Genomic DNA, 17,114 nt, shown 5'->3' with positions numbered 1-17,114 from the left:
AGCTCTATCCAGGGTCCCCACACCTGCCCATATCTTATTAGCATATGTGACGCTATAGCGTGTAGCCTTTTATATAGCGCAATCTGTGAGATTCTACTCATCACATCCTGAAACAAGAGGTGTGGCTGGTTCCACCTGGCTGCGATATGTATTCTTGCCACCATGCAAACAAGCTGGATCAGTTTATGCACTTGGTATTTAATCCGAGGCTGACGGTCTCCCAAGAGAAACATTGATGGAGTTTTTTTGAAAATGGGCTATAAACAGTCTGTGCAATAGCCTATGTACAGGAGTCCAGAGCCGAGCCACCTCGGGACATGTCCACCAAATGTGTAGCTGAGTTCCCACCTCTGTACTTTCCTGGAAACAAAAGGGTGTAGACGCAGGGTAGAGCTTGTGTTTTCTAGCTGGCACCAAATGGGTATGGTGCATTATTTTTAATGAGGTTTCCATTAGAGTAACCTGGTAGCTACTGGAGATGAGCGAGCACGCTCGGTTAAGGCAGTTACTCGAGCGAGCATCACTCTTCTTGAGTAACTGCATACTGGTCCGAGCAGATTCGGGGGGTGGGGGGGGGCGTGGGGTAGCGGGGGGGGGGGAGAGAGATCTCTCTCACTTTCCACCCCCCGCTACACCCCAAATCTGGTCAGACCAGTGAGCAGTTACTCGAGAATGATGGAGACTTGTCACTTCATTAATTTATAACCAATGGAAAGGAATTAGATCCAGGCTTGGTGGAATATTATATTCTCTATCATAGGCATCAGCCTAGAGGGTTTATTAGAAAAATTATATTTGAAGCGAATATTCCTCCAAGTTCGCAGTGAGTAATAGGTGAGCAAGCTAGTGTTGTTCAGATTGGCAACCATGGGACTATTTGTCCATATCCGGTCCGGAAATGTATGTGGAGCTAAGTGGTCTAGTTTTTGGCAAAAGCCTTTCTAACCAGAACACCATCTTTATACATATTGGTTTACTCTGCAATGTGCTTGTTTTCCAAATGTACAACAACATATCTTTTTTTTACAGGTCCATTCTGACATGGGGGTAAAAAAAGGTGTGTTGCGCTATAGTGTGTCTGGACACGGTGTGAACCTGCCCCCATATGGGATTTTCATTATAGACTCTATAACAGGATACCTGAATGTGACTGGAGTTATTGTGGATCGTGAAGAAATACCAATGTTCTATGTGAGTTAACATGACTTAAAACACATGCACTGAAGGGTTTGGAAGGGTTTTCCACTTTGGAGGATTCCTACCTATTTGAAGAGTCCCTTGACAATAAGTTGATTACAAATTATTCTCCCACTGAGCGGCTCGGTGATCAGCTATGTTTTATTCTAGCTTACAGTCCACGCTTACACGCTTTCCGGTGTAGAGGTCGAAAAGCCACTACAGCTGCGAGTGAGGGTCATGGACATAAACGACAATCCACCCATATTCTCCTTAGGTGTCTTTCAGGGCAGCGTGGAGGAAAACTGCAGAGCAAGTAAGTAAAGGCTATTCTAAAAGGTTTGGGCTTGACTAAGAAATACAATAAAATGCAAGGTCATGCATAGCAATAGCTCTTTGACTACTTTGTAGACTGTTTTAGTTGTGCTCATCGCTTTCCTCATCACTGATGTGAACATCTGCAAGCTTAACCCTCTTCAAAGACTGCAAAAACTTAGCAAATGCATGGAGAATGAGCACAGGGGATCGAAGGAAGGGAATAGGAACTCTATTGTTTTATGGTAAATAAAGGAAAAGACCAAATTGCTCTTTTTCCTATGAGTCTACAGAGGAAAAATGGATCTATCACAAGGATATACCATGTAGCTGTTAGTGAATGGTGAGGGGGACTGTGTGCTGTATGCTGTGATAGGCGCTATCTAGAGATGAGCGAGCACACTCAGTTAAGGGAGGTACTCGAGGGAGCATCGCTCTTCTCGAGTAACTGCATTCTCGTCCGAGGAGGCTTGGGGGGGCGGTGGGGGTAGCGGGAGAAGAGAGATCTCTCTCACTCTCCCCCCCACTGCCCCCCGAGCCTGCTCAGACGAGAATGCAGTTACTCGAGAAGAGCGATGCTCGCTCGAGTAACTGCTTTATCGAGCGTGCTCGCTCATCTCTAGTGCTATCAACAAAACGACACAATATTTTTGTGCTGTTTGGGTGAATGGTATCGTGAACCTATCTCCATAATAAGGTTCCCTTACACAGGACACTAGATTATGATGACTGATCCACTATAGGCTTGTATAGTACAAAGGTGATGTGTGGATAGAAGTAGATCAGACCAAAAGAGGCAAGACTCACAACATGCCATAAAAGTCATTTCAGCTAGTTTTCAATATGAAATGAAGCTTATACATCTACTTGATTCTTTAAATTTCTGTATTTTAGATACTCTAGTGATGCAGATCACCGCCACTGATGCCGATGAAGAAGATACAGCAAATTCTATAATTGCTTACAGAATAATATCACAAAATCCGAGTAATCCTCAAATGTTTCTAATGAATCGACACACTGGCCAAGTCTTCACCATGAGTAATTCTCTGGACAGAGAGGTATGTTTTAGATTTCTTAAAGGGCCACTCCGTTATAAACACATTTTTCCATCTCTGCATGCCTCCTTTGATTGACTTTCACACTCTTGACGTCTCTTCTGAATATTGCAGTCACTTTTAAGCAGTGCAGCCTCCTGTCTGATGCTTAACAGTCACCATCTTCATATTGCTGTCACTTTTACATCAATCCCATGATGCATCAGTACCACATCACATCAGCAGCTATAACCAGCACCACCTCTGCAACACTGTCATTACCATCTGTATTTTATATTCACCTAAGCTATAGAGCATAAGTATACAGTAAGGAGGAAGAGCTGTGATCTCTTCTATTATAACTATGTGACAGGAGATGTGTGATCATTATCAGTAACTGTGATAGGAGTAAGTGTGTCCCCCTCAGGGCAGTTTTTGTGGTAGGATACCATGTAAAAGCATCACAAGACTAAGACATGTATTAGTTTCAGACAGCATAACCAAAAGTAAATTTCAGCTGGTCAGAATTGAGATCACATGACCACCTGAGAAAGGAATAACTAAGCAAGATAACAATAGCTGACTCAAACATGCATATACTTGGGGGCTAGCTAGATATTAAATGAAAACAAATCTGTGAACTTGCCCTTTAAACCTACCATTAAACCTAGAAATAAATGATGCAAGTAAACAGGAGATACACTTGCCTCCCTGTTTGCCAGTCCACATGATTTCCTCAATGTTCCTGAAACAATCTTATAGAAATGCAGACATCACAGGGATTAATTTCCTGCCGATCTATTCCATTTTCATCTGGTGAACTGCTGAAAGGTGTGGTTTACTCAAAGGGGGAGGAGTTTAAACAATCGTGTCCTACTGAATGTAGTGGGGAGGGGAGAGGCTCCCGCTGCAGCCAAGTCTCTTAGGGCAGTCAGAAGACTATGAGGAGGAGAAAATAAATAACAGATCTGCTGAGATACATATTGAAAGATGTCTTTATATATTTCTTAGTTTAAATTACAATGTTGCAAATAGAATTCAAGGGGAGAATGAAATTAATGAAAGAATTACTAGGGTATTTTTTGCATTTTTCATACAAGTTCTATGTTTACTGTTTGTTAAAGTCTAATGGTCTTTTTTATGGGATGAGCTGTCGGGCAAACGATGCCCAACAGCTCGTTCTAGTGATGCTCGCTCCCGCGCTGTTTATAGTAGCATGTCCTATTGGCATTGCTCACAGTGCTGCCGGGATGGAGGGGGAGCGGCCGGGGAGTGTTCTCTCGACGGCTGCCTCTATTCATAGTAAGCAGACAGTTGTTCAAAAGTGAATGACTGCTGTTTGAACTGAATGGCACATCATTCAGTTTTCTGTATGCAGAAAGTTACCGTCTGAACGAGAATCATTTAGTTGCTGCATGCGTTTACTTGGGGCAATTATCCTTTAGATTCCCATGGAAGTGCGGGAATCTGAATGATTCTAAACGATAATCGTTCCGTGCAAAAGGGCTATAACACCAATTAATATAAAATGGTAATGTTCTATGTAATCAGGTAAAGATATACTGTATATGTTACTGTAAAACCTATTGAGCAGGACTTATTGAAATCATGTTTTATATTTTAGGCAGTAAGTGGCTATAGCCTTTCCGTTGGTGGAACAGACCTGGATGGAGCTGCTGGAGGACTGTCTGGAGAATGTGGTGCTAGCATCACTATTCTAGATGTGAATGACAACTTCCCTACACTTGAGTATGATTCAGTGAGTACACAGCGCTATTCACTACATTGAGTTTGTTAGCAGTTTTCACTCTCCAAAACCGAAGAAAGCACTAGGTAGGAGCCCCGGAGAGCTGTTTAAACATAGCTGTGTCAGAGGTTGTAGTAACAGCATTACCTTGGAAAAGAAATTTTTATCTGGTGTGCTGCACCTATAAATGCGCAGAAGGCGGTCCCTCATGCTGATGTTCTCTTCGCTCTTCACTGAGCTTCTCCACAGCTCCTCCCTCTGCCCTGAGTGACAGCTTAGTGATCAACTTTTTGGATGCTAAATTTGTATTATATACCCTTGAAGAATTATATTGTTATGAATTACTAATTTATTGATTCTCATGTATTATACAAATTATTAATATGGGTTTTTAATGACGATGCTTCAAAGTAGAGTTGAATTCTAGTTTAATCAAAATTATTCAAATACAGTTGATGTTTATCTGCTATTTTTTTCATCAGTGATTCCTGCTATATTACAGCACAGCTATGATCAGTGATTGCTAGTTAGCTGCAGTAAGGCTCAGATTTCTGCTTTTAACTACGCCCATGCTTTAAACTACCGATGGCTGCCATTATATAATGTAGGACCACCTAAGAACAAACAAGAAGAGCTGAGTTCCGGAAAACTGATTTTCCAATATATAAAACATTGGTGGCAGTAGGGTAGAATGATTTTAAAAAAAACAAACATAATGCTAACCTCACACACTGCCCCTTGCTCCATAATTGCCACTCCTATCCAGTCTGGCTACAGCCATGATGTGTTTATACACATGAACGGAAATTCCAGGGAATCAAGGGCCCACTAGGGTTAAATTGCAACCAATCCTTCCGCAGCCTTTGCCATAGGCCGCCTGCAGACGGCCGGGTCGGATCCGGCTGCGAGAATTCTCGCAGTTGGACCCGACCAGAGCGTCTGCAGAGAGCAGCGCGGGCACTCACCTCTCCCATGGCCCCGGCTCTTCCATGTGCCGGCTGCCGGGCAGCCGGCGCATGCGCAGAGCGGAGCCGGCGGCCGTTGAGTTACATTTCTGTGCGGGGCTCTGCGAGCCCCGCACAGAAATGGTGCATGCCACGATTTGTTTGCCGTGTGAGATTTCACGCGGCTAAATCGCGGCCATCTGCATAGGATTGCGCTTGTTAACGCAATCCTATAGCAGCTACCAGCGGCGGAAATCCCGCCACGGAATTTCCACCTGTCTGCAGGCGGCCATAAGCTGAAACCCCTAGGTAGGTCCCCTTAAAAAGTAACCTTTATTGATATGTAGCAAAATATATTGTAGTAGCAATGATGTAAAAAGATCAGTCTCAATATAGTGTGAATGAGCGTAATATATTAGATAAAACCGGTCTAAGAAAAACAATATCCTGTTTTGCTAATTATGCACAAATATCAGGGTCACCGCTGTAACACTTGCTGCAAATGGTGCGCACTACCATGCAGCAATTCACTGCTATATTCTGAAGATTCAGCAAGTGATTCGATCCCTGCATAAACTGCCAGCATGTGTGATAAATGCTGCCAGATAAAGTGAGTCTGAGTCATTCACACTATATTGAGACTCTGATCTTTCAAATTCATTACTACTACAATATATTTGACTACATATCAATAAAGGTTACTCTTTAAGGGGACCCAACTGTGAGTGACAGCTTGTGGCAAAGGCTGTGGTGGACTTGTTCATACATGTGACTGCTGTGACACGGTAACATTATACAGACCTGAGCTGATTAACTACAAGCCTGTGTGACTTATATTAGGGACATCACTAGGGCCAGAAGACAATGTGATGCTAAATTGGCACTCAACGTTTGTAATTTAATAAAGTAATGTTTGGGGCGGGGTTTAATAATAAATAAATCAGATGATGCCTTTAAATCAAATGTAAAGAATAATTGGGGCTTTGTTATTAAATATCACACAGATATAGTTATAAATAGATAATTATCACCTAGTGACAATCAGTAAGCCCAAATAAGTAAAACAAAATTGCATTTGACATCAGTTCTATATTATTATATACTATTGGAAAGCGTGTAATTACCAAAGAGGCAGATCATGCAGAGGCAACCCTGCCCTGGTGGCTCCCATCCCCTTTGCTACCAGGTGACAAGAACTTGTTCCCTAGGAAAACTGGAAATTGTTGTAAGGTTCATACGTACAAGGGCACTAAGGAAGAAAAGAAAACAGTGTGCAAATCCAAGCAGCTCAATGAGGGGGTATAAATTATTTTATTTTTTGCTATGGGGTCATCGTTCTTCTATATATGGCACTACATACTGGCATTAAATGCCAGCTGCAAACAGATGGAAAGTATCTTCTAAATTTATATTTTAAGTTTTAATTAATTTCTACCATGTTTTATCACAAGAGATGCAATAAGACTTGCAAACAAAATACCGCAAAAATACTGAGGTCGCTATTGGGCTAGAAAAGAAATCTAATCTATGTACACAAATTTCAGCGATTTTCCAAATTACACAAATACTCGTTTCCTTAGTCGACTGACTAATGATCAATTACTTTATCGGGTTAGTCAAATATACTGCATAGCTAATACACATTTATTCTTCTTTGTTTTTTATTTTTCAGTACTCTGTTGCAATCCAGGAAAATATGGTTGGTTTCTCAGACCTGAGGATGAAAGTTTTTGATTTAGATGAAATGTACTCCGATAATTGGATTGCAAGTTTCGAGATCGTATCAGGCAATGAAGGAGGATGGTTTGCTATTGAAACAGATGCTCAGACAAATGAAGGTTGTTTGAAAGTTGTCAAGGTATATGTTTTGCAGATGTAAATGTAAGGGTTCTTTTTCATGGGTGATTTCTAAGAGAGATGCACAGAATGCTCACGAGAAAAGAACTAATTATTTTCAATGGGTGTATTTACATCTGCGATTTTGTGACTTTTCAGCCTTCTGCGCCGCCCCAACACAGAGGTTATTACCATTGGACCATAATAATCTAAAGGGTTGTATTCTAGAATAATATCAGAAAAGCAGTCATAATGCAAACATTCACTGGATTTCCACAATGTAAAACCAGACAAGGATTCAAAAGGAATTTTCACATAAAACATGTATATAAAGGTTCATAAATATATAATTGTATATGTTAACAATAATCAGCATACTAACCCCTTAACACCACAAGAGATAAGTTTACGTCCTGGCTGCGGAGTACTTAACGCAACAAGATGTAAACTTACATCAGGTAAATGGCACGGGATCAAAAGCTGAGCCGGCATCATCCCCCAGCGGGAGCCAGATGTTACCGATAGCCGGCCTCCCACTGCAACAGCGGGGATACATAGGGACAGCTGTTCCCTCTGTTAACCCCCTACTTGACACGATCTATGTAGATTGCAGCATGTAAAGCGTTCACATAGGAAAGGTGCCCCCGCTGTGATGTCATCAGACCCCTGCGATGTAATCGCGGAAGGCCAATAGGTTACCATGGCAATAGTATTCCAGATGCTGGCATCCGGGCTTGCCATTGCCTATGATCGCTATTACAAGCGATAAGGCATTGCAGTACAGAAGTCCTGCAATACCTTATGATAGCGGTCATAGGTGATATTGTACAAGTTCCCTGCAGGAACATAAAGAGTGTTAAAAAATATGTACTGTAAAACAAAAAAAAAAACAACAACTTTTTGTTTGTTTTACCTCCCAAAAAACCGCAATATAAATTATTAAAAACCTGTATGTATCCCAAAATGGTACAAACTACAGCTTGTCACACAAAATCGAGCCCTCACAGAACACAGTCCATGGAAAAGTAAAAGAAAGTTATGGGACTTTGAATGGAGCGATGTAAAAATAATTATAATTTCTCCCAAAAAATGGTTTTTATTGTACAAAAATGGAAAAAACTACAAAAATATATATTTTTGGTATTGTTGTAATCATACAGACCAACAGAAAAAATGTATTGTGTCATTTAGACCTCATTCCCACAAGCGTGTATACACTGCTATTAGAGATGCGTGCAAAAAAAGTGAACAATTGAAGCATTGGATTCCAATGTATCCATTCACATGGGCGATTTTCGGTCAGGTGAAAAGAAAAAAAAAGAAAAAAAATCGCACCATCAAAGATAGAACATCTTTTCATGCTGCGTGAAAAGATAGGTCTGATCCTATCTTTTGACGAAAAACACTGGGAGCTCCCATAGACTTCTATGGGAGCTGGAATAAAAGGCAGGAGAAGGGAGTTTACCTGCGTCCAATGCTCGAAAATGAAGACAGATGGCTCTATTTAGGCTATTAGAAGATATTCCAATGATTTCAGCCGACCAAAGGATTTCTGCGCTGCAGCGTATTTTCCCGGCGATACGCCCGTGTGAATGGACGAAAAAACGCTAAGCTTGGAACATGATCGCAGCAATTCTTCTTTCATGCAATTTTTTCGATGATATGCTCATGTGAATGAATGAAAAAAACCATGGCAGAATTGATGTTTTCTCTCTCTGCTCTCAAAAAATAATAAAGTTTTACAGTACATTATATGCACCCAAAAATGGTAGCAAATAAAACTGTGCTTCGCCATGCAAAAAACAAGCCTTCGTATGGCCTTGTCGATGGAAAAATAAAAAAGTTATGGCTTTTGAAAAGTGGAGATGAAAATCCTAAAAAAAAATCATTGTGTCCTTATGGCCCAAATACCCCATGTTTTTAAGGGGTTTTCCTATTTTGGGAATCCTATTACAATGTGCTTGAAATCACACAACAATTCACTCACCCATAAGCTGCCTGCAGATGGGCTGGTTGGATCCAGCGGCGAGGATTCTCGCCGCGGGACTTGACCCGAGTGCCTGCAGGGACCAGCGCGTACTCACCCGCGCCCGCAGCTCCAGCTCTGTGATGTGCCGGCTTGCCGGGCAGCCGGCGCATGCACAGACCGAAGCCGGCGGCGGGTAAGTGACATCTGCGAGCCCCGCACAGAAATAGAGCATGCCGTGATTTGTTTGCCACGCGAGATTTCGCGCGGCCAAATCGCGGCCGTCTGCATAGGATTGCATTTGTTAACGCAATCCTATGCAGGCTTCCAGCGGCGGAAATTCCGCGGGAAATCCCGCCGCAGAATTTCCACTCGTGTGTAGGCGTCCATAAGATGATGCCCATTTCCAAAATACTCCCCTTTCCAGATATTGCAGCTATCGATTCCTCTGCCCTTTGGTCATTTACTGTTCATTGCTAGGGAAACAGACCACCTCTAATATGGTGCAAATTACAGTAGGACTTTGAGACTTAGAAATAAACTCAAAATAAATTCATATATCTCATACACATAAGATATTTGCCACTTTAATTATTGGAATTGTTCTAAATGCTGTAATTCTTACTTTTTGTCTATAGGCACTGGATTACGAATCAATGCAGGCAATGAATCTAGCTATTCTTGTAAAGAACCGGGCAGCGTTCCACCAATCTGTTATGTCTCAATACAAAGCAAAAGCGAATAGCATAAGTGTTCAAGTGCAAAATGTGAAAGAAGGATATGTCTTTAGGCCCTCCAACATAAATGTACAGATTCCAAAAGGATTATCGGCTCAGGAGTTGATACAATATGTATTGACGCGAGTTGTTGCTCTGGATATAGACACCGGAGGACCAGCCACAAACGTTGTGTAAGTTACATCTTTAGATATAAGAATTCTTAAGGCGCCCTCATACATTAGTTGAATGTCAGCTGAATCCGCCCATTTCAACATGTTTTTCAGCCATTTCACGTATACGGCATTCACAGCCAAGCATACGGGTTCAGTAAGAATAGGTGTTGGGCGAGGAGACTGTTCAACTGATAACTATATAAAGTGTATGATCAAATTTGCTATCAAGTTTTAAGTTACATAAAACAGTCAATGAGACTTCAGATCCCGTCAGTCTCTACTGCACTTTACTAAATGTTCTCTCAAGAGAAGCTTCATTCTTTACAAGTTGGGTGAATATAGAAAATGGCTAAAAGATCAATATGTTACTATTTTTGTGTATATCACAGAGTTAGGTCACTGTTCCATAAGTCTACGTCCACATCATGTTGTAGCAATCTGTTAAAAGATCCATTTGCTATTTTTTTCTTTTACGCTTTTTTGAAAACGGATTTGTTAATGTATCTGTAGGTTCTCAATGGGGTTTCCATCGCAGTTAAAAGTGTTTGTTTGCTTCCATTTGACAACTTTTCATCAGAATCCATTTTCCAATGGGCGAGAGAAACAGAGATTTTCTCATCTTGTCCTGCTGGACAACAGGATCCTGACAGATCAATTTTTGTACCACAGTACAAGTCTTTGGCCACAGAATGCTACGGGATAGACATCTCAATAGGTCACCGATGGGAATCACTGATAACTAAAATATAACTTTTAATGTATTCGTTTAAAATTGCGCGATCAAAACAACTAAAAATAGTGCCTCTTATTTTGTTGACAACACAGCACTGATATATTTTATGCCTCAAGCAAGGTCATTATGTCCTCATCACACCTTCATGTATTAGGGGTAATACCACTACACTAGAGTCCTCAACACGGATCATCCAGTGTTTGGTGTGAATTGAAATTACATAGGTCGTCTCAATCACGGACACCAAATCACACCACTAAATAAGGATTGGTTTAGTTTGATCAATAGCCAGTTCTTCGCTGTGAATTGAGAACTGCAGTCAAACGCCCAATTGGGTCCCCCAAGTCAGATATAAGGTTGTTGTTGGACACTCAATCCGGACACTAACATGTCTGGGGCTGCGCTTAAGCTCTCTATATTGCACTATATTCCCCACTATAACATAACATAAATGTCCGGTATATTTGTTCATTTAGTCCATGACGGACACATAGACTAGACTAATCCATACGGAACACTACATAAAGGGTAACTTTGGCAGTCTTAGATCCGCTATTATTTTTTTCTTTTTAGCGAATCTTCTATCCCAAGTATACCCCAAAGAAAGGGTGATTGACACCACTGATACTGCGATGGCAGTACATCATTAGCATAGTTAGTTTGTTATAAGTCCCTTGATTAGCTCCACTGCATCACTATTGTCACCAGATGATTGGTAATTTGACTGTTATGATGCAGTGAGAGCTAGCCCCTGTATAGATCAATGGAGCTACTCTCCTGTTCAGCTTAACTGCATCACTGTAGTCACCAAGTGCTTGGTGAATTGCCTCCTATGATGCAGTGAACACTAGTCCCTATATAGATTGATAGAGCTGCTCAGCTCTTGTTCATTTTCATTGTTTCTATGCTCTCCCTGGTAAGGGTTCAATTTCATTACATGAAGGTGTGATGAGGACATAATGACCTTGCTTGAGGCATAAAATATATCAGTGCTGTGTTGTCAACAAAATAAGAGGCACTATTTTTAGTTGTTTTGATCGCGCAATTTTCAACGAATACATTAAAAGTTATATTTTAGTTATCAGTGATTCCCATCGGTGACCTATTGGTTTGAGTTATTGGGACATTTGCCTGTCACGGTGATATTGTTGGGATAGACATCTCATTGTATTCTCTTACACCATCCTCTTTGACATACGCTTTTATGTAATAAGAGGTTTTTAATGGGATGCCGAAATTGATGTGAACCCAGCCTAAGAGGATCTGAATTTTTAGCAAATGTATTCCTCAATCCGGACCCCCCTCTATAAAAATAAGGGATGCTACAAAAACTGTCTTTATCTTTGAAGGATCCAGTAGGCCCATGCATTATATGGACAGTGTATTGATTTCAATTTCACTTGCATTATGCTGTATCTCACCTACATTTTGATAAAAAAAATAGCCACTTCTTTTACTTAGTTTGCAGTAATAGGCTCATTTGTTGTGTCCGTAGTTACAAACATAAAAGCTACTTTGACAATTTACTCTGTAGTATTCTTAATAATGTTAATCTCAACAGGTATCAATTGGATCAAGCATCCAGCAAGTGGTTTATAATTGATTCTAAAACTGGTGAGATTAGAATGACTTATGAATTGATTCAAGAGACTCTAAATAATAATGCAAACAATAATGGTGGAAACAACAATATAGGGGACAAAAACTACACTGCAATCATCCATGCTTTAGATGAGAGTAAGCTCCTTATGATTATTTCCAATATTTCTAAAAGCATATGTTTTCACTTATTTACTAACTTATATATTCATTTATTTTTATGCAGCTGATCCTGACCTCCCAGCAACTGTTACGGTTACAGTAGTGAATCCAAACACAAATCAAGCTTGCCCTGTGATTGTGCCCCAATCGTATGTGCTATGTGATGGTCAGACGGATGTTATTCTTAGGGCAACTCAAAACCCATTGAATGCTCCTTTGACATTTTCTGTTAGAGGAAATCCTGACTGGACTGTCACGTCTATTAATGGTAAATACGAAACAAGCAGCATAAGGAATACATGCTAAAAATTGAAATGACTACATGTAGTCTTCATTGTATTCATCATGATATAGCTTGATTATGATTTTAAATATCATCCATCTATCTGTCACTCATTTACTTATCCCTTTCCAATCCGCTGTCTGACGTCTGAAGACATTATGCTTTAAGGCTGTACAGCTCCGATGTTGGAAGACGTCCGTCGGGGTTCTCTTACTGCATATTGCCAGCCGCTCTGCTGTTGAAGCCTATCCAACGTGTCACCTCATGCAGTACTGGCTTTAGCCAGCATATAGCGCTGTTGTATAACAGCAGAAAAAGAGTAAGCCCCCTAGGAAAACCAGGATACAAATTAGATTGGAAAGGGTTAATGTTTATTGTACTTGTTTTTGTCTTCATGGGTCACATATACAAACTATTTTATGCCAGTTTCTGACATTCAAAACAGGGTCTGAAATTTTTGCACCAAGGGGTATTTGTGGGCGGGGCTTGCCGGGAGGGCGCATGGCCTCCATCAGAATAACAGATTTATGCATTATTTACGCTAGAAAACAGGCAGAAATTGTACTAAGCCCAGTGCAGGAAATGCCAGGCTAAGTAAATTTCCTGCTATGTACATAAACTATTTTCATGTGTATAGCCATAGATAGAGAATTCCACTGGTACTAGTTTTCTTTACTGAGCATATATATTCCTATTACTAAAAAAATTCTTATTATTATTGTAAAAGACCTCAGACAGCACGTTCGGGACTTTCACGGTTTTCCGGGTCGATGTCAGCCTGACAGACATAGGGTGCAGGTGTCGCCATTGCTGAACAAACAATGCTTTATTAATAGAGATGAGCGAGCACGCTCGGTTAAGGCTGATACTGGAGCGAGCATCGGTCTTCTCGTCCGAGCAAATGAGGTGGGGGGGGAGTGAGAGAGTTCTCTCTTTCTCTCCCCCCTGCTCCCCGCTGCCGCCCCCCTCCCTCCGCGTTTGCTCTGACGAGTATTCAGTTACTTGAGAAGACCGATGCTCGCTCCAGCTTAACCGAGCGTGCTTGCTCATCTCTACTTATTAACTTTAAGGACTTTTACCCACTAGCGTTTTTTTTAACGCTGCAATATCGCAGAGTTTTTTCAAAGGGACATTCTAATGTTAAAATTGCAAGTTTGTGCTTTTGCGATTTTTGTGCGATACTTGTTCGAGTAATTGCCTTAAACGAGCACGTTCGCTCAACTCTAGTCAGCTCCTATCTTTTGCAACTCATTTGCTTGAAGCAGCGGAGGGCAGGGCCAAGAGCTGGGTTATGCTGATCAGTAAATCACATGGCTCCTCACACAGACAACTGCAAACTACATGTGACACTGAGTTTTGCTGGACGGAGTGCAGGGCTGCCAGGTGAAGGGTGGATTGAGTGCTGCAGCTAAAATTAAGGTGGCAAGGGGGATCTCTGGGCCCCACTGGCCTATGGGCCAGGTCGCAGTTGTGATCCCTGCAATTCTTATAGCTGCACCACTACTTTCAGGTGTCTTGACTTTCTCTGACGTCACTGTAACTTTTCCAGGAGGACACTGTTCGTAGTACTGTGACAACTACATAGCACAAGCTGAGAAAGACTCCCTTTCCCCTCTGTCTGTAGCTTAGCTGCCCTCTGCACGCTCCGCAAGCTTGTCAGTGGCTGTATCTCTTTCTTCCAGGGTGAATCTTACTTAGGACTGTATCTGCAACACTGCAGGACACCAGGAGAGACTCCTGCTTCAACCTCCATCCTGCACCAAACACCTTTCTCAACTCCTTCTTGTCTCTTCTTCCTGCTCAGTTGTGTTCCTCCATTCTTGCCCCCTCTTAAAGAGAAAGTACCACTCCAAATAAAACAGCATCATGCTGTCAATAAACAGCAATGAACCGTGCATCCCTTTACTTTATGATTTATAGAAATGTAACAATATTCATAGTTGTATAGGTTTATATATAAAAAAAACGATTGAACCTTTTTATATTTTAGACACAGCTGCACGTTTGACTCCAACCTCAAATCTTCGTCCTGGTAATTATTCTGTTCCAGTATATGTCACAGACAGAAATAATACATCTTGTCCAAATCCAAATAATGTTATTATACAACGATGTGAATGTATCTCTCCTGGATCTTGTGATGCTTCAAAACTGACAGGCAGAAATGTATCCCTTGGCCCCGCAGCAATTGGACTCATGGTCCTGGGATTTTTAGCTCTTCTATGTAAGTACTCAGCATTTATCTCGCCATTGCTTTTACAGTAAGATATTTGAGTAGTAATGAGGATGTGATAAGAATAAGAAAGCGAGAGTTCTAAAACGTAGTAGTCAGAATAGAAGATTTTTCCTACAATTATAACTTCTGATAGCTTACTTCATAGGCACAAAGAAATGACAAATACTGAATTATATAGTGTAGATTTACAGTGTATGTCAGGGGACATATACTGTAGATCAGAGGCGTAACTTGAAGCTCCTGGGCCCCAATGCAAAACCTGGAACGGGGCCCCCAACTATAATGCTTTGTTCATAGTACTGGGCTCCCTATATGGAGAAGAGAGGCCTTATGGGTCCCCTAAGGCTCCTGGGCCCGGGTGCAACCGCATCCCCTATAGTTACACCAGTGCTGTAGATAACTGTAATTTCACCTGACTTTCCCGAATACATGAGTGCTAAGATTCGCCAAGCCTGTATGCATATTTCTTTAGGGGAGGAGATAGTTAGCTGTTCCCTATGCACATTAGCTCACTGACCAAAGTTAGCTAAGTTTTGTCTAATTTGTATCAGCAACTTTATGTTAGTCTGGTACCCAGTGATCTGATAAACCTGATCATTTAGCAAAAATAAAAGGAAAGGCTGGTGCAAGCTTCAGTCCCCAGATGGTCAAGAAGATATGGGCTAAATAAGTCAGAGGTAAATAAGTCAAAAGCTTTAGGTTAAGGTTTGTGGGGCATAAATGAGGCTTCACGTACACATAGAGCGTTGGAGCAGTAAAACAGAGTCTCTACAGCGTCATATCACAAAGCTGTAGACACTCTGAATTTCCTACATATGCATATGGCACTTCCAGACTCAAAACCTGTAGAGAGCCATAATACAGTTGTGGGCACGAGGACTAAAGTTTAATACGAATATCTGACATGCAGAGGCTTGTCCGAGTGGTGTCAGTATCTGGGAAGACACATTCTTCTGCAGTTATTTAAAGGCTATGGACACCTTTTGGAAGGCTTTTTTTTCTTCTCTTAAATGCATGTGCTGTATATAGATGCTGCAGTCTAAAGGCCCTTTTACATGAAATGATAATTGTTCATTTTTTTACTGGATCGTGTGAAACTGAACGATAATCATTCATTCTAAACACTGCCAGCGATAGAACGACTTATTGTGTATCGTTCAGTTAGTGAAGCATAAAAACTGAACGATGATTGGCGTGTGTAAACAGGCAGTCATTCATCTATGCCAGTTTACTGTGAATGGAGGTTGGTGGCTGGAAGCGATCTCTGGCACACTCCACCTCCATTCTCCCATTCTCTGAGCGATTATCGCTCATGTGTGAAAGAACAGGAACAGTTATTGCTGGGGACAGGGGCGTAACTTGGAGCTCCTGGGCCCCAGTGCAAAACCTGTAACAGGGCCCCCAACTATAATGCTTTTTTCATAGTACTGGGCCTTATGGGTCCCCTAAGGCTCCTGGGCCCGGGTGCAACCGCATCCCCTGCATCCTCTATAGTTACGTCAGTGGCTGGGGACCCTTAATCTCAGCGATACTGGTACAACTTCCCATGAGAAAAGGGAGATTTGCAGCCAGGTTATGGGGATGAACAATCGTGCTAGGGATCATTAGTTCCCATAAGCTGAATTTTGGCCCATGTAAAAGAAAGTGAAATGAGTGCCAATCGACCTGCGCATCGATCAGCACGTTTTACACCGAGAACTCACCTCATCTAAAAGCACCTATATAGTGTCTATATACAGTGATATGTAGAAGCTATATAAGCCAAATTGTGCTAAACTCTATTATAAAAATGAGTACTACCCTGTAAATGGAGAAATTGAATTAGACATGATGGCATATAGACTATGCACCAAATTCATTAACGCAATAGCACCAATTTTTTGCAATTAATTACTATAGCTATTACATTTTCCTTCCGTTTTTTTAACAAGAAATCATGGCTAGACAATTACTATGCAGATTTGCTTCAGTTAATTTATGAAATGGAGAAATTCAATGAAAAAGTAATCATAATCAACACTTTTGACACATGACTCTTGTAATCTCTTGGTCATTCGCCTCTGTATATGCAGGAGATCAACCTTATACAATTATAAGCTAATCAAAATATCGAGATGTACAAATGACTTTCCAAGACCTTTCAAAATTAAACATATAGACAATTAGTCTATTTGCTGTCTGAGCCTAA

General features: G+C 41.1%; 1 protein-coding gene across 1 annotated transcript in view; it reads left to right on the top strand.

Moving 5' to 3' along the window:
- LOC136579228 (desmoglein-3-like) overlaps positions 1 to 17,114 on the top strand; it is a 56,394-nt gene that overhangs the window by 25,406 nt on the left and 13,874 nt on the right. Inside the window, exons 4-12 of the mRNA XM_066579643.1 lie at positions 1,030 to 1,191; positions 1,348 to 1,492; positions 2,386 to 2,552; positions 4,153 to 4,287; positions 6,892 to 7,077; positions 9,660 to 9,931; positions 12,208 to 12,383; positions 12,472 to 12,675; positions 14,681 to 14,914. Coding sequence (XP_066435740.1) covers positions 1,030 to 1,191; positions 1,348 to 1,492; positions 2,386 to 2,552; positions 4,153 to 4,287; positions 6,892 to 7,077; positions 9,660 to 9,931; positions 12,208 to 12,383; positions 12,472 to 12,675; positions 14,681 to 14,914 — 1,681 coding nt within the window. The remainder of the gene's footprint in view (positions 1 to 1,029; positions 1,192 to 1,347; positions 1,493 to 2,385; positions 2,553 to 4,152; positions 4,288 to 6,891; positions 7,078 to 9,659; positions 9,932 to 12,207; positions 12,384 to 12,471; positions 12,676 to 14,680; positions 14,915 to 17,114) is intronic.

This window comes from Eleutherodactylus coqui, chromosome 9 (assembly GCF_035609145.1).
Source record: "Eleutherodactylus coqui strain aEleCoq1 chromosome 9, aEleCoq1.hap1, whole genome shotgun sequence".
Classification (NCBI taxonomy): Eukaryota; Metazoa; Chordata; class Amphibia; order Anura; family Eleutherodactylidae; genus Eleutherodactylus; species Eleutherodactylus coqui.
This window is presented reverse-complemented; position numbering and strand designations above follow the sequence as displayed.